The sequence below is a fragment of the Pygocentrus nattereri genome, chromosome 17 (genome assembly GCF_015220715.1).
Source record: "Pygocentrus nattereri isolate fPygNat1 chromosome 17, fPygNat1.pri, whole genome shotgun sequence".
Taxonomy (NCBI): domain Eukaryota; kingdom Metazoa; phylum Chordata; class Actinopteri; order Characiformes; family Serrasalmidae; genus Pygocentrus; species Pygocentrus nattereri.
The window spans coordinates 18,496,188-18,514,877 of record NC_051227.1 but is presented as its reverse complement, the minus strand read 5'-3'; the positions used below and the strand labels follow the sequence as shown (position 1 = coordinate 18,514,877).

The following is an 18,690-nucleotide window of genomic DNA, read 5'->3' as shown; positions in this document are numbered from 1 at the left end:
GGTATGTAAAAACTAACAGTTTCCATTCACTTGTCAGTCCATATAGTCCACATATGCAAAACAAGCTGCAAAAAAAAAAATCACAGTTTGTTTGTTTTTTTTATTGTTGTGTGGTCATTAAAACAAATGTATCCATAAATATCCATTTAATCAAATTACAGCACCTTGGCTCCTCCCAGTCACCCTGAAGTTATAAGGAGTGTTTCAGTCCAGACTGCTTTGTGAATGAAGTAAAATACAGGGCAGCCAATCAGAACAGCACTGTCTTTAAAACACAGTAACGAAAACAGCCTGTTTAAGTCTTTAGTCTAAGGGGTTAGAAACCAGTCATGTAAAAGTGAACGACACATAAAACTCATATAAATTAAGTTGCCAAAAATGTTAGATATAAGCCTTTTAAGACTGCAGTTCACTTCTACAAACACAACTGTAAAATCAATCCTGAATATCCCAATTTCATGCCACAAGGTAAAATTCTCTGGCAGTGTTTTATGTGCAGAAAGAGAACTGCATGCTCCAGGCAATGCTTCCGCAGCGTTTATTCCAACAAGGCTTGTTTTTCCACAACAATATGCTCACACTGCACCCACTCTAGTGGATGATTGGTCACACAGTGATTGCTTCGGCAGCAAACGTGGCTCTCAGCACTACGGCACAGATCTTGCACTCGATGCATGCAACCTGTCCTCAGGTCCCTCTTTCAACGATTTAACACACCAGTGTGAATGTTGCTTGCATGATGATACAGCTCATTTATCAGAAACACCCACCTGGCCACTTTATGGACTCCTCAGCTCCTTATAGGTCCACTATATGCAGTATGCGTACAATTACAGCCTGTAGTTTATCTGACCGGAGTGTCTGACCGCAGAACTGCTGCTGCCCAGATATTATTTGGGTAGTGGGACATTCTTCTGCAGGGATTTTTACACATGGCATTGTCACTTCTAGTTTGAGCGTGGTCCAAAACCAAAATGCATCCAGCCAAACCGGCTCTGTGGTCCGAAACTAGAGGATGGCTAACACAAATTATGCATCAAGAGCTGGGCTACAGTCAGGGGGACCAGCAAGGGACAGGTTTCTTATAAAGTGGCCAATGAGAGAACATAAAAATTGACAGTGCTGAGGTAATCAATGCTTCGGTCAATTGATTTCTTCCCTTTCTTTGGAGGAAAGAAAGTGACAAAACACACGTCATGATGCAAACCATTCACTCAAGGGTTGTTTTTCACATTGCTCAATGTGACAGTAGCATAAGAAGTCTATACTTACCCAAGGTGGTGACAGTCAGTACTACCCCATTGTCTGCATAACTGCTCTCCCCCACGGGGTTAATGGCGTTGACGGAGAAGTTGTAGGTGGTGGAAGGGTTCAGGCCAGTGACTGTGTAGACAGTGGCTCTTGGAGGAAAGACATCCACGTAGAGATAACTGGCAGACTCCGCCCACCGATACCTGTCCATTGGTCAAACATTGTTTATACAAATTAATAAGAAAAAAAATTATAACCAGATCCTTTTCAGGATAATGACACATGGCCAATTTCAACTCAATGATATATGAACTATGGTTTCTTAAGCCATATTCGAGCTGGATTAGATCAAATGTACTAGAGCTCAGTTTTTTAACGGTCTGGTTATGTAGTTTATATGGTATAAAGTATAAATTATATGGTATAAAGTAAATTTCCCAATTACCCCAGATAGCCAGGATCATATTATAGCCTGACATACTACAGCCTGGATATTAAGTTTAGAGGGTAAAGCTTAAATGTAATGGAGGCAAATAAATAAACATCAAAATTCATCAAGAATTGTCAGGTGATGCCAGATAGAATGGCACTACACAATTAAAAATATGGTTCTTCTGAGGTTCTTTAATAAAGGGAATGGTTCTATTTAGAACAAGCATGTCAAAATGGGGAACTTCTGGGCTAAAATGCTGTGGAGATTAGCATTCACCCTCATCTAACATTCTGGATTCAGTGCATGGAGTCCTTACTAATTAGCTGATGAGCTGAATCAGGTGGATTTAATGAGGCAGTGTGCGGAAGCCTGCAGTGTTTTGGCCCGCAAGGACTGGAGCCTGAGCCATAAGTTCTATATAGAATCATTTCATGCTTCAAATGGTTCTTTGCATGTGAAATGCCTACTCAGATTAATGAAGAATGTTAAATGGTTCTATATAGAACTTTTTTTAAATGTTTTTTGTAGCACCAAAAATTATTCTTTTAAAAAAAAATTTTTATGAGTTTGACACCAGAACAGTAGTAGATCCCTTTTGGTACCATATAGAACCCATTTTCAAAAAAAATGTTTCATATAGAACCACATACAACACATTCTCCATCAACTTGAACTATTTTATCATGCATATAAGTGTGACTATTCATGGGCTGGAGGTTAGGGAACCGGCCCTGTGACCGGAAGGTTGCTGGTTTGATCCCCAGAGCCAACAGTACATGACTGAGGTGTCCTTGAGCAAGGCATCCAACCACCAACTACTCCCCGGGTGCTGTGGATAGGGCTGCCCACCACTCTGGGCAAGTGTGCTCACTGCCCCCTAGTGTGTATGTGCTCACTAATGTGTGTATGTGATGTTTCACTTCACGGATGGGTTAAACGCAGAGGTGACTGCGACTAATAAGAGTCCCTTAACATATAGATAGTTATATTTCTGAATATCACTACTGGCTTTACAATAGAACCTTGAAGAATAATCTTTTTTAAGTGTGCATTATTTCAAATTGGGCTCTTTCAAATTGTCAAATGCCAGCCAATAAGTCATTCCACTGTTTTGTGAGAGGTACTGTCAATTCAGCTTCTTATTAGGCTATCACCAAAAAATGTTACAGATTACAGCCTTGTTTTCAACTTGTGCTTAGTCAGTCTTTATTTCAGCAGTTAGCCTTGTCTGCCAGGTCACAATTAATATGTGCCAGGATCTATTGGCAAGTTTTGTTATTGCTTTGCCTTGAAGTCTTGCTGAAGGGCTCAGTGAATTATAGATAGTAATAAACATTTGCAATAGACATTGCAGACTTTTATGAAAGTCATGGATGGTAATCATTCAATGAAATACTTTGCAAACAAACTGTGATGTGGTGAAGTAACAGTCTAACTAACTGGCTCAAACAAAATCCTTTGACCAATCAGAGACCCCTAGGTCCCATTCTTAATCCATAGGGTTTAATATGATTTCAGCCCCCCCTTTGCAGCTGCAACAGCTTCAGCTCTTCTGAGAAGGCTTTCCACAAGGTTTAGGAGTGTGTTTATGGGAATTTTTGATCATTCTTCCAGAAGCGCATTTGTGGGGTCAGACACTGATGTTGGACGAGAAGGCCTGGCTCGCAGTCTCCACTCTAATTCATCCCAAAGGTGCTCTATCTAGTTGAGGTCAGGACTCTGTGCAGGCCAGTCAAGTTCATTCACACCAAACTCGCTCATCCATGTCTTTATGGACCTTGCTTTGTGCACTGGTGTGCAGTCATGTTGGAACAGGAAGGGGTCGTCCCCAAACTGTTCCCACAAAGTAGGGAGCATGAATTTGTCGAAAATGTCTTGGTCTGCTGAAGCATTAAGAATTTCTTTCACTGGATCAAAGGGTCCAAGCCCACCTCTCGAAAAACAACCCCACACCATAATCCCCCATCCGCCAAACTTTACACCTGACACAATGCAGTCAGACAAGTACCGTTCTCCTGGCAACTGGCAAACCTATACTTGTCCATCGGATTGATAGATGGAGAAGCGTGATTCGTCACTCCAGAGAATACGTCTCCACTGCTCCAGAGTCCAGTGGCGCACTTTACACCACTGCATTTGACTCTTTGCATTGTGCTTGGTGATGTAAGGCTTGGATGCAGCTGCTTGGCTATGGAAACCCATTCCATGAAGCTCTCTATGCTGTTCTTGAGCTAATCTGAAGGCCACATGAAGTTTGAAGGTCTGTAGCGATTGACTCTGCAGAAAGTTGGTGACCTCTGTGCACTATGTGCCTCAGCATCCGCTGACCCCATGCTATCATTTTACTTTGCTGTCGTTCCCAATCGCTTCCACTTTGTTATAATACCACTGACAGTTGACTGTGGAATATTTAGTAGCAAGAAAATCAGCACTATACATGCCCAGACACGACGACAAGAGTAGCCTCAAGCACACCCACAAGAGAAATACTACAGCGACTTTAGAGACTTGAAGCCTCCTAATGCAAACAGAGTAAGTCAGTGTCTGTGACTCACCTGACACGGAAGTTCTGGATCAGGCCTCCATCAAAGCCTGGCATCCACTCCAGAGTGACAGAACTGGAAGAGACACTGAGCAGCTTCAGGTCTGAAGGGGGGTCTGGGTAACCTGAAAGAGAGAGAGGTCCGCACAGGCATGAAATTGAACCTTTATGTGCAGCTTTGAGGCTCAACCTAAATCTGCTAAACTTCAGACCTGGACCCAAACTTATTCGCATGTATGAACAGACAGTGTCACAGTGCTTTGCTTTGTTACTAAACACTTGAGCTGACTGACAGAAAATGAACCAAATAAAGCCTTTTCACTTATCCGAGAGTTTGCTGTAGCCAACACTGACCTCACTGCTGTGAGAAAGTAATTAGACACTGTCATTTGTTTCTTGCTAGTGGCTGCTGGGGAACAACGGTGTGCACAGTAAATGTATCACTGAGATGATGATGTGCCAGTTCTCTTGCTATCATAGCTGAAAATTCACAAGTACAATCACAAGGGCTTTTTATATAATATAAAGGATATAACAGTCATACAGTTTTAACAATGCGGCATCTCATTTTGGAAATTTTTAATGAGTTCTTCTTTAACAAAATTCCTTTTTATTTATTTCTTGGTGAACAGTGAGACAGGCTTTGCTGGATATATGAGAGAGAGAGAGAGAGAGAGAGAGAGAGAGAGAGAGAGAGAGAGAGAGAGAGAGAGAGAGAGCCCGCCCATGCCAAGTCCAATATTTCACTGGGCTTCTTTCAGCTTGGATCAGGTGGCAGAACTTTATATACATTAGAGGCTGTAGCCCATCTACTCATGCACACTCTGTGGCCCAGTTTCCCAAAAGCATCTTATTCTTAAGATTATAACTGGTAGAGTGTTAAGAATCACCTTTGTGCATTTGGGAGAACTCAGCCTGTGTTAGCCATAACAATGGTCATTCTACCACAGATCCACTTTTGGCTGAACATTTTTGGGTGGCAGACCACTCTCAAAAAGCCCTATAACACCACTGTGTCCCACACACTTGAAACAGCACCACTTAAACCACCATGTCAGGTGGTCACTACTGTGTTAAGAATGGACCACCACCTAAATAATAAATGGTAAACAGTGGTCCCATGGTCAGAAACTGACCAATCACCAATGGGGTAAAAGTGGATGATAAATAATGTAGCAGCAGAAGGATGACAGTTGTATATAGTGTACATTTACAGTGTTGATGAATTAGTTTAACTACATTTTCAGATGGGTGAATAAAATCTGTTTGGAATGAATCTTTCATTCATCTTCATTTATAAAACTGCAGTTGTACATTGCTGTTGTCAGATCAAAGCCTTGTATCTCCAAAATGGTAACTTTCCAGGAAAAGGAAAAAACCTAGTCTACTTTTAATGCAAGTCAATGGAACCAGAATTATTTACAAATTATTTTGGATCATTTCTGTTGGTCCTTTCATCATGAAATTTGCACAGAGGATGTAGAACCATAGGTACTTTCAAACTATTTCAAAAACTGAAAAAACAACAAAAAGATACGAGGAAAGTAGAAAGGAAAAATGTACATAGAAGGCATATTAGGGTTCTAGGGTTCTTTAGCAAAAACAAAGATTATATGTAGAACCATACCCACTTAAATGCATAAGTGATCTTTTCCATGGTTCTTTTCTACAGTGGAGAACCTGTTGTATTTTACTATATAGCATCATAAAAGGTTCTGCTATTCTTGCAAAACATAGAACGTTTTTTTTTAATACTATACTTTTTGCTAAGAGTGCAGGTGTTTCTAATAAAGTGTCCACTGACTGTATAATTTGCATAACACAGCTGCTAGCCAAATTTCAGATCACTGTTATCTTAATAAAGGAGTGCTGGAGAATGTGTTTGCATATTTTAGTGAGAGGAAAAGTGCGCATTTCATGTGTGCGAGTCACTGAGGTAAAGGAGGAGTGAGAAACTAAGAGAAAGAGAGATGAAAATATGTCCCCATTCATTTCACTTGGTTGAGTAAATAGCAATTATCTGCTCTCACTCTCGGGACGGAGGGGCAGAAGGGTCAGTCCTTTTTTCTTTGCCTGCTCGTACACATTAAAAAACACAGGAAAAAAAGCACAGAGCGAAATCTGGGTTATTTTTCTCCCACAGCCTTCTGATGATAAGAAGCATATAAGATTTATTATCACTGCGTCAGATTAATTATGAATATTCACGGCAGTAAAAATAGAGGAGGGGGGCTCTGCGAATATTGGATTGTATTTCATGGTTTTTATGGTAAACATTAAATGTCTCCGCCTGAGTCCAGAGAACTTGCCGGAAGAAAGACAGAGGGGGAAGGGTGGGGGATGGAGGGATGGAGCTGCAGGGAGGAAGCCTCACTAATAACAAAAAAAAGTCAGAGAAAGGGAGCGAGGAAGGAAGAGGAGAGGATCATATTTAATAGAGAAAAGGAAATGAGAATAGGTAGATGGGACTGATGGGGGGGAGAGAGAGAGAGAGAGAGAGAGAGAGAGAGAGAGGAAGAGGGAGAGGGAGAGAGAGAGAGAGAGAGAGAGAGGGAGAGAGAGAGAGAGAGAGAGGGAGAGAGAGAGAGAGAGAGAGAGAGAGGGAGAGAGAGAGAGAGAGAGGGAGAGAGAGAGAGAGAGAGAAAGAACAGTGTGTAAGAGATAGAGAGGGAGAGGATGAGAAGGAAAGAGAAGGAGAGAAAACAGCAGAGAGAATGAAACACAAAGATGAAAAAAGAGCAGGGAGAGAGAGAAATAGGGAGAGAGAGAGAGCAGACTGAGAGAGAGGGAAGGGAAGGGAAGAGAAGAAGAGAGAGAGGGAGAGAGAAGAAATGGGGAGAAGGAGGGTGGAGAAAGAAAGAAAGAAAGAAAGAAAGAAAGAAAGAAAGAAAGAAAGAAAGAAAGGTTAAAAACAGCATAAGAGATAGAGAGGGAGAGAATGAAAGAGTGAAAGCAGAGCAGGAAAAATAAAAGAGAAAAAAGAGCAGAGAGAGATAGGGAGACAGAGCAGAAAGAGAGAGGCAGAGAGGGAAGTGAAGGGAAATGAAGGGAAGAAGGAGGGGTGGAGAGGGAGAGGGAGGAGGGAGAGAGAGAGGGAGAGGGAGGAGGGAGAGAGAGAGAGAGAGAGAGAGAGAGAGAGAGCTTGAGTGACCTAGAAAAGCAACAAAATTATTTTAACTACTCTGACGATCTCCTCTTAAAAAAGCTCCTTTATTATTATTATTATTATTATTATTATTATTATTATTATTATTATTATTATTAGTAATATTATTATTATTATTATTATTGTAGTTGTTTTGGTGTTGTTGTTGTCTTGTTTGTTGTGTTATTTATTGTATATATTTGGTTACGGAGGTTAAGATGAGGGTTAGGTTTAAAAATAAAGGAATTTATTTTTTTCATTTATTCATTTTTGACATAATTAAAAAATTCCAGCTGCTCTTCACATTGTGCAAAACAAATGTGTGTGTCAGTGTGTCGATGTGTGTCTGTACTGGTGCTAAGTAGTTGTATGTCCAGACTGTCCTCCCCCTGGCTGTTGCGGGCCGTACAGGTGAAAACAGCGTAGTCCAGCGCTGCACTCACATTAACTACAGTCAGGGTACTGGTGTGGACGACCCCCTCCCTGACCGTCCGCTCAATATACCTACACACACACACACACACACACACACACACACACACACACACACACACATACACACACACACACACACACACACAAACACAAACACCAACACAAACACATACGAAGAATGACCCTTACATCACATATGGACATTTTCATCTAAAATAGTGCCAATATAAAATTATACATATAAGCTTAAATTACCCGAACAACCAACTGACCAACATCAGCACATTAAGGTGACACTCTTTTAAATGCTGAAACAGCAGGATGTGCTTCTTAGAGGGCAGATTCACACATGTAACTGATGAGATAAGACTGCAATTTGAGAGAACATGAAAGATGGAGACTTTCGTTTCTAAACTGTAATATGTAATAATGAACAGCTTTGAATGAAAACTTTTTTGACATTCATATAGCTGTTAATCCTTGTGTGGAGCAGTGTGCCCGAAAACAGTGCTTTTCACTTTTCACTACTACTTACCACTAGTCCATGTTTATAAATAACAGTATATAAATGACTATATTAGGGATGCCTGAACAGCTCTACATAGTTTGAGGAAAGTGTGTGATGATTTAGACACGCATATATATATATATATATATATATATATATATATATATATATACATATACACAGTAGTAAAATAATAGCAGTGTGTTTAAAAACATGAGTTAAGAACAAAATCTTTATAATACTTCCATGCATCATAATTTCCATGCATTGGGAACATTACTGTTTTCTAAATCAAAACAAGAGAAAAGTATATAATTTTTAATAATTTACAGAAAATAACAAAAAATTTATATCGGGCTGTTAAAAAAAAGCAGTGTCTGCATTTGTCTTTACAAACTCAAAATATCCATCCATCATCTTCCGCTTCTCCGGGGTTCGGGTCGCGGGGGCAGCATCCTGAGCAATGAAGCCCAGACCTCCCTTTCCCCAGCCACTTCCACTAGCTCCCTGGGAGGGATTCCGAGGCACTCCCAGGCCAGCTGGGCGATATAGTCACGCCAGCGTGTCCTGGGTGTTACACTTACTGTATAGCTGCACTTTGTAGTTCTACAGTTACAGACTGTAGTCCATCTGTTTCTCTGATACTTTGTTACCCCCTTTTACCCTGTTCTTCAGTGGTCAGGACCCCCATGGACCCTCACAGAGCAGGTACTATTCAGTTGGTGGATCATTGGCAGTGCACTGCAGTAACACTGATGTGGTGGTGGTGTGTTAGTATGTGTTGTGCTGGTCTGAGCGGATCAGACACATTTTTAAACACCTCCGTGTCACTGCTGGACTGAGAATAGTTCACCAACCAAAAATATCCAGCCAACAGCTTCCAGTGGGCAGCGTCCTGTGACCACTGACCAGCACAAACTGTGCAGCAACAGATGAGCTATAATCTCTGACTTTACATCTACAAGGTGGACCGACAAGGTAGGAGTGTCTAATAGAGTGGACAGTGAGTGGACACAGTGTTTAAAAACTCCAGCAGCACTGCTGTATCTGATCCACTTGCACCAGCATAACACACACTAACACATCACCACCACGTCCGTGTAAGTGGAGCTGATAAAATCTTCAACGAGTGAAGTGGACAAGGAGGTGGTCATAATGTTATGCCTGTGTATATCTGTGTATATCTGATTATTGAAGCTGATAGAATGGACAAAAGGTATACTCGCTGACATTGCTGGTCAGTGTACGTGTGTATATTATTTGACAAATAAATAAATAAATAAAATGTATCCCTTCAGTTCATTAATGTATGATTGTGTTCAGTGTTTTATAGTAGGACACAAACAGAGTCATTTTAAATGTGTTCACTGTACATTTCCCTTAACTGTTCTGTTATGTAATGTCAAGACTGTCCACTCCTGCCTCTACCTGGACGTTTCAAGTCTACATGATGTGTATATGTGAAAACCTGGGGTTGTTGAAGTCCAGTGGTAAACTATTCTTGGCCCAATTGAAGGTGACTCGTGGAACGCCTTCTGCCTGGCACAGAATGTCCACATCAGTGGTACCATCCCCTCTACTGGCCACCTTCTTCCACTGTGCCCCCTTTTGCAACTCTGGTGCAACTGCAACACACAGAAACCAGAAGATGGGGAGGTTTCAGTGACAAAACAACATTATATGTCTTCTCTGGAGTAATGCAGCCTTGTCCACTACATTTGGGATGAGCCGTAGTGACCCAGAACTGATCATTCAACATCAGCACCTGATTTCACGAATGTCCTTGTGGTTGAATGCAATCAAATCCTTACAGCAAAGTTCTAGCATCTAGTGTAAAGCCTTCCCAGAACACTAGATGCTGTTACTGCAGCAACGAGCAGAAAAGTCACAACTAATATCCTTCACTTCAGAAGAAAAGGCCTTTGTCTAAAGACTTCTGGATGTACATTGGACTTGACTGTATTATGGATTTGACCCAGACGTTAAATTGCAGGTAAATAAACTAATGTAAATTCTGAGCTGTTATGAAATCATGCTGAAGTTGAAGTTACCTCACTGGTAGCTTTAAAGTAAATGAAGCAGCTCTTGAACAATACGTTTCTTTAAGGATCGAACTCACAGCGGACGATAAGTTGTCCCACCACACTGGCAGGGGGCGCTATGTCATTATCTGCTGTGCACTGGTAAGGTCCTGCTTGAGCACGGGTCACCTCATACAGAGTCAACATGCCAGTAGCACCATCCTCACTCTCTTCACCCAGCTCCTCCACCTCCCCATCACCCTGCAAGACAGACACAGACACACACACACACAGTATAACCACCAGCACCCAGCACAATAATACTACTGATCTCAGGTCAGGTGATTGACTTGGACAGCCAAGAATTTTCCACTTTTTTGACTTCGGAAAAACTCTATATTTGCTTTAACTCTATCAAACTGAGCATGACAACATTGAGATTTTGCACATGGTCACTAACTCTTAACCACTTACATCCCAGGCCTATTACATACTAAGGCTTATTATTCAGTAACTACAGGAACTTCAGTGCAAACTGGCTGAGCTATTCTTAAGTCTAAACTTTGGGCCTGTTGCTCTATGACTGTGTGAGCTCATTCAAAGCACAAGTTGGGTTACTAAGCGCTTATTATAGTTTTGTTTAATCAGAGAAACAACAACAACAACAATAATAATAATAATAATAATAATAATACTAATAATAATATGCCAGTATGCTTAAAGTGGTGAATAAATAAATAGATACTTTCATTACTGACTCTCTGTGCAACTACATATAGCCTATGCTTTGGGTATAACAACATGTCCCAATGAACCTATTCATAAGCAGTGTCAGTGAGCATCGTAGTTTCACTGGCCATCCACCAAAGTCCTTACACACTCAAAAATAATGGCAAGTTAAAATTAAACCCAATTTGAGTGATTCCCATTACCCAGCACTGGCCGCTATCTAACAGAATATACATTTAGTCAATCTGACCCAGCATCAACTCAGCAGGCTGGGTCACTAGAATTACCCCAAAATATGGTTACTTTGACTTAGCAAAGGGTTCATTTGAACTCTTTTGTTGGGTTAGCATCTGATATTTTTGTGATATTGATATTATCTTCTAATTCAATATAATCAGTCAAATCAAATCAAAAAATAAAAAACACATTTTGCACTCAAAAACAACAGCTTATCCAAAATAATGCAACATCATGAGAAGAGCGATTATATAAAGTCTACATGAAGTCAAATCAAGTTTGCTTGCTTACTAATGTGTGTAACTTAGTTGGTAGGCTAACATTAGCAACACACAATATGATTATTATTATGACACAGATAAAGTTAATATTTACATTAAAAAAATACTTTTCAGCTACGAATGTCAATGAAAGGGCCACAGCTACGAGTAGCCCTCTGGTAGTGGAAACACACACAATAGCATGCTAATTCAGCTACCATAATCCTATCAGCCTCACAACCTGAAACAAACATTTATAATATATTCCTGAAATATAATAATTATTTTTATTGGTTTATATTTTATATAAGTCTATATATATGAGACTTATGAGACTTATAAGTCTCAGCACTGAGAAATCACACACATATTTTTGCATTAGCCCTCATGAATTAATGCAATTTTCCTGTTGTGAGGTGATGCATCATTTCCTTGTTGCTAAACAACAATCGTGTTGTAAGTGTTTTCGGTTGTGCTAGTTAGCTATTGTTTTAATAAAGCTGTTTTTTATTGGTCAGAATTATTTGTATCTGTGAAATTTTACAAATAATGATATTCAGTGAGTGAAATGTAAATCATTACAGCAGCAACCACAGGCCCACTTTTGATCTGATTGGTTAAAAAAAAAAAGTCATAATGTTCACCACTGACCGTTTTGTCTTTATTTTGTTTTGGGGGTGTTTGGTGTCCTGTGCATGAAACACAGTCATACAGGGTACCTAAAATGCAAGCTGTCCAGTGCACAGGCACAGTGAGCAGAACACATTTCTACCACTTAGAAGAGCTGAAAAAAGTGGTTTGGTCCACTTTGGTCCAGAAAATGCATGTGAACTCCCATTAATGTACAATTATTGTGGGCAGTTGAGTGCCCAACACTTGCAGTAATCTTGTGATTCAGTCCTTGTCTAGCACAATTTGGTAGAGCACATTTTAAGTAACTATATATGCTATATAAGTGTCATCTAGACCGTTTGGTAGACGTGAATGTTTTAAAAATTGTGGGGTCAAAAAAATACCAATTGTTTTTATTATTTCCTCAAACAAATAAAAAAATACAAAATATAAAAGTCCACTGCTTGTTTCTTGGTGAGGACATTAAAGAGTTATTTATTTTTAGGTTGAACAGACAAAACTTTTTGGAACGTGTACAAAAGAATGATACCATTTTTCTGGCTCTCATTTTGTGAAAATGAGACCAGTTTAGAAAAAAATCCTTGATCATTTCTAAATAGCATATTTTAAACCATATTGTAGGGCCAGCTCTGATGAAGGACCACGTGAGGAGGCTCATGGGAGGCGCATGCTCTCCAAAGAGGGAATTGTTGTTTATGTTGTTGTTTGTTAGTTAAATGATGCGTTATGTGCTGTTTATGATATATTGTGTCAGGAGTGGGATGTTTATGTGCGAGTGTCACTTCAAGGTGACTGATTCTCACACATAAGCCTTTCTGCAGGTTAATTTATAAAAGAGAACTTCACACTTTTCACAGCAGAATCAAGTGCTCTGTGCTGACACCACAGCTAGTATGTTAACATTTTAGGAAACATTTTGAACATATTTTTCAAGTTTGCATATCCTGTAGCTTTTAATAAAGGCTTGGATTGCAGAGTCAGGAAAAAAGAAATAAAGCACATATTTAACAGATAATTACAAAGTCCCACGACTACATATAATAGCAAAGTTTATATTTTTCAATATTTGTCACACTCTTTACTTTTATTCTAACATCTGCTCATTTCTGGAGACTCACTTTCAGTTTTTTTAGGGATATTTTTCCACACCTCCAAATTTCAGTCTTACAAGTTGGTTTAAATTTCTGCTCCTCACAATTCTTGTATTCCCAATACACTGATGATGTTGAGGTCAGGACTCTGGGGTGGTCAGTCCATGGTTTATTTAAGACTCATAGCATTGAGTTGTCCTCACAGTGGAAGGTTGGACAGAAACATCTATTATAGTTTTAGATCTGACACAAGTGGAGCTTGATTTTCTTCCAAAGATGAAAGTTTTAAGTACTGTTTATCTGGTGGTCTCATTTTCTCTGTACATTTGATGATTTTTTGAACGATTTTTTTCTGACTTTTTCCTTCCTTACACAGGTGGATGATCTTCTAATCTCCTCAAAAACACCCTCTGAAAAATGAATAACCTTGTTTTAACAGATATTTGACTGGAAATGAAAAAGAATGAATGGTGGCCTCTGACTTTTGCAGTACTGTACATATTAAACACATCCTCTTATACAAACATGGAGAGTGGCTTGCAATATTAGAATTGTGGCCTAACCGCCAGAAGGACAATGGTTGTGCGCTTTGAACAGGGAAAAAAAAAGCTCTAAAACAGCACAATCTCAGCTAACACTGACAAATGTGGCCTTTGCTAAAGCTGCTTTAATGAAAGCTATTTTTCTCCATTTGGAACGGAGGTGTTGCAGAGAGGTGAGATAGTTAGAGCAGTGAAATATGGCACGTCCCCCTGCTAAAGAGTGCCACCGACACAGCCAAGAGAAGAGGAGACAAAGAGGAAGAGAGGGATGTCGGAGGAAGACAAATAGACAGTGAGAGTGAGAGTGCAGAGAAAGGAAGGGGAGGAGAGGAAAGTTGAAAGAGATGTTGTTAATGTGAGAAAAAGAGCAGAACAAAAAAAGGAGTCACTCACCATCCACTTCCAGGAGAACATGCCAGGGTTGATGGGGTTGGCATCAGCTTCACACATCAAATCTGCAGTGTCTCCAACGTTAACGAACACCGGGTCCTTCTTCATCTTCACACTCGGAGCATCTGTACAACAAACACAGGTTCAAATTCATACTCACTGTCAGAGGAGGAGGGTTAGTGCTGGGTGATATTTCATCCATAGACCAGCAACAATATCGATTTTTATATTTAGCAGCATTGATAGATCACAAAAACTTCACTGCAATGCGGTGAGTACTCTCAGGGCTTTAATGTCTTCAGTGAAAACCTAATCATTTCTGGGGACTAAAATTAACAGTTTGTAATTTTTGGGCTCATTTTAAAAACAAACTTAAATTTAAACTATTATTGTTGTAGTACTTCTCTTATTTTGTTTAGATTTGGCTGGAAATAAAACTGTTATGATCTTGAAGAGCCCAACTTGATACTGTCCAATCAGGATTGTTTTCTCAGTGACATTTAAGTAGGTACAGTCAAGCAAGGTCTCCCATTGGTTAGGCATTCAGGAGCTTAAATAAAGGCCCTTACATAATTATCTACCAACAGAGTTATGAAACAACAGTGGATTCTACCAATCATGAGTTTGCTTTAGAAAAGGTGGGACCTGAAGTGGTGTTTTGGGGGGTAAAATCTTCTAGGCCTTCTGGAAGTTGTACACTGTGACTGAGTTTAACCAGATTTCATGCAGTTGCTAATAATGGGTGCTTTACTGAGAGTCACTGTAAAATTGATAAATACTAGGTAAAATATATGTTAATGTCTACTGTAAGCTTCAAAAAACAAATATGAAATGTCTTTTCAAGCTTCAAATGTCTGTGTTTAATATAAAATGGCCAAAAAACAAAAAAGTGCTGGCTTAGCATGAACATATAACTAGAAAACCTGCATCACAAAGGTGGGTATTATCTTAATTTTTGAATAAGTTTTCTCATTTATGGCCTGAACTGAAAGCCAAGCTCTAACAGTCACAGTTTACTACGGCTGTGTTTATAATTTGCTGGGTACTTTAGATTGCCATCATATCCACCAAGAGAGTGGCTGAGAGTGATTTTCCAAGTGTGGCTCGGACGCTTTTTGGGCTAGCCATTTGGGTAATGCTAGATTGTATCAATGATGGATCTGGACTGGCTGCTTGAGTCATGCTGCCTTACAGCTATGAGGCTACCTGGACTGGGGACCAGATTGACACTACATCACAGCTATAAGGCTGCCTAGACCGGGGACCTGATTGACACCACGCTGCAGCTATGTGGCTGCCTGGACCGACTGCTTGGATAATGCTGAACTGCAGCTGTGGTGTTGCCTGGACTGGAGGTATTCAGCTGCAGCCACAGCACTATGCCGCATTATGATGGTTCTCAGGTGTGCGGCCTAAGTAATGCTACATTGCAGCTACATTGCTGCCTGGGCTGGTGCAGGAAAATGCTACCCTTTCGGAGCTTAGGATATTTTTGCCTTCAAGCCTTCCCAGGCAGGCTGCCGTTGTGATAGACCAAATTTAAGGAGTGAGACTTTCCAGTTCCCCATAGAACCACCGTGGTACCTCTTAGTACATCTAGCATCTATAGTTGTAGGAACTAAAGTTTGTTTGGTTCTTTTTAGATCTTTTTGCTTTAAGAAAAAACACAAAAGCTCTAAAGTGAGAGATGTGAGTTGAATCAACACAACAAAATTAAATGAAACCAATAAAACAAATTAGGAACTAAATGTGAATTTCTGAAGAGGAACTGAAGGAAATGTTGGTACTTTACTTATAAATATAAATAGGACTAACAGTAACAATGTGAAAATACCAGTGGAGACATGAAAATGAGTAACAAAACAATTTAATTTATATTATGCAGAGGTCAAAACACATCTTCTATTTTAGATCCTTCAAATTATTTCTCTCAAGAACATTCATGAGTATGAACAAGGGTTGTTTTTATAAAAGGCTTGAAGAAGATATACATGTATTGAGAGTTTGTTGGAATATATATGAAGAATTGAAATTTTTGTTTTGGAAATAAATTCATAGATGTCAAGTTGACTGGTCTTATACTCTAAACAGTGCTAGACTATTTGTTTTACTCAAACACTTAGCTTTTGTCCAGCTTTTGTTTGATAAAAAAATAGTAATAAATAAATAAATAAATAAAAAATACAAATTTTGTGGAAAAGAGTGACTGGACAATGGTCATGTAACATATAATTATGGTCACTTTGGGAGTACAAAACCACACAAATGCTATACGTAGACAATGAAAAAAAATTTAAAAACTTAAAACTTAAAAGAAGCAACATAGGATATGGGCCTTTTATGGACTTTAAATTTATATAGTTAACAACTAAATTCATCTAGTATAGTTAAGCACTACATTTATCTAGAGACATTAAGAATGTCAGGTGAATGCAACATTAGGAGTTTTATCCAGCAGCTCTTATTGGTATAAAATAATACTGCTTCTATCTAAATATACTATCTAAATATTGGAATCCTCGTTTTCCCTTTCAATTGGATATGTGTGTTATCCACTACACAATCCAACTATTTGTAATGACTGACAGCATATCTGCAGCAGCACCATCGTATTGATTAAAGCAGAAATCATTTTGATAATCTATTAGTCTAACAGTAAGCCTATGACAACTCATATAAAAGTTTTTGTAACTACATAATAAAAACATTGATACTTGGACCAGCGTATTGATATTACTCTTAACCCTAAAACACTGCAATATTGTTTTTTTTGTCCACCCATAGCATCCACACAGTATGGATTGAGAAGTCATATGACTTGCATGACTTTTGTTTCTGGTGCATCTGCTCAGGGCCATGCTGCAATGGGAACTTAGGGGGTCTAGCCGTACTCTTGTGATGCGCCACCCTTCCGGTGCAAAAAGGGACAGTTATTATTGCACTTTGTTAATAAGTAAATTGCCAACTACACACTATATCCACTACTGGGGTGGGAGGGGCACTATCCTGCCTCCTGGTACTGTGGGGGAAGCATAAAAGCCCCAGAGGTAGAGAATCACAAGGGAGAGAGTCAGTTGTGACAGAAAGTGTGGTGGTGTTGAACTTGAATGCGAAGACAGACCACCCTCCTCTTATGTTTGGTGTGGGAATTTGTCCCAGCTACCCACTTTTAAACTTTTTTTTGGGATTTTTACCCAATTTTCTCCCCAATTTAGTTGTCTTCAATTTTGCCCACTGGTTAGGACTCCCCCTATCAAATTATACTTTCAACACTAGGAGGCTGAAGACTAGAACAGACTTCCTCCAAGACCTGTGAAACCAGCCACATCATAATGCAACATCATTGCTGACAGCTGAACGTGCTCGGAAGAAAGTGCCAACCTCCAGATCTGTTACGTCAGCTAACAGACGCCTGTGCTGACTAGCATCGCGTTAAGTGATGGGGAGAGAAGGGGGGGCATCCTACCCACCCAGAGAGAGCAAGGCCAACTGTGCTCTCTAGCTCCTGGCTACAGATGGCTGTAGCTTCACCAGGGATCGAACTCATGACCCCCTGATAATATGGCCCACACTTAGACGGTTGTACCACTCAAAAGCCCCGTTTTTAAACTTTTGAATGGAACCAAGAGGCTTGTGTTCTCTGCCGTTGAGGGACTGCACTTGTGCTGGCCTGGAGTTGTGGATGTAGGCTGGTTTCCCCCAGTAACCCACAGTCATCTTAGCTTGATACATACTGATAAACACGTCACCTGCACACGTGTATGTTAGGGGTTTAAATTGACTATAAAGTTGAAGAACATTAGATTAGAACAATAAATTGTCATTAAACCATTAACATCACCCTTTTTGAATGTCATGTCCCTCCATGTTACACCCTCCCTATGTTTTGCATAGGGTTAGTACTGGGCTGGGCATTTCTAGTCTTTGTAAAGATTCACTGTTTACTAAAAACAAACAGCATTTGCCTTTATGTGCAATGTTTTCTGCGTCTTCTTTTGCACTGAAGCTGCAATTTATTGTTATTTGTTCCCTTTCTTCTTTTTTGCCCCTTGGCTTCATTATGCCTATTTTGGAGAAATGGTTTCAGGTTGAATTTGTTTATTTAAGCTAAATTGATCAGCGTTGCTCTGTCCTGTTCTGTGCGGTGACACTAAAAACTCTATAGCGTTATGCAGGATAATATAACAGTGTGGAGGTAATGAAGGTTGCAGAATGATCATTCAGCTTTAGAGTCAGCTACTGCCTGCTCTTCCATTTCTGTGTCAGCTCCAAGGACAGGCTTTCACCAAAGTCTATTGCTCTGTGCCGCCATCCATGCACTGCATTGATTTCTTATTTCCAGTAAGTTGCTCCCCAAAGTTTGCTGTGCAGTCATAGATGTCTTTTTCCAACAGTTGAACCCTTAGAGGTCACCGTTATTAGTTGCAGGAGGTTTGAAAAGCAGTCAAATTCTTATTTAAGGTAATTTTATAT

At 39.8% G+C, this 18,690-nt stretch overlaps 1 protein-coding gene across 1 annotated transcript in view; it reads right to left on the bottom strand.

Annotated features, from left to right (window-relative positions):
• nphs1 (NPHS1 adhesion molecule, nephrin) overlaps positions 1-18,690 on the bottom strand; it is a 194,062-nt gene that overhangs the window by 25,321 nt on the left and 150,051 nt on the right. Inside the window, exons 18-23 of the mRNA XM_017722688.2 lie at positions 14,221-14,342; positions 10,434-10,596; positions 9,783-9,939; positions 7,724-7,875; positions 4,240-4,351; positions 1,273-1,454 (exon numbers count right to left, since the gene is read on the bottom strand). Coding sequence (XP_017578177.2) covers positions 1,273-1,454; positions 4,240-4,351; positions 7,724-7,875; positions 9,783-9,939; positions 10,434-10,596; positions 14,221-14,342 — 888 coding nt within the window. The remainder of the gene's footprint in view (positions 1-1,272; positions 1,455-4,239; positions 4,352-7,723; positions 7,876-9,782; positions 9,940-10,433; positions 10,597-14,220; positions 14,343-18,690) is intronic.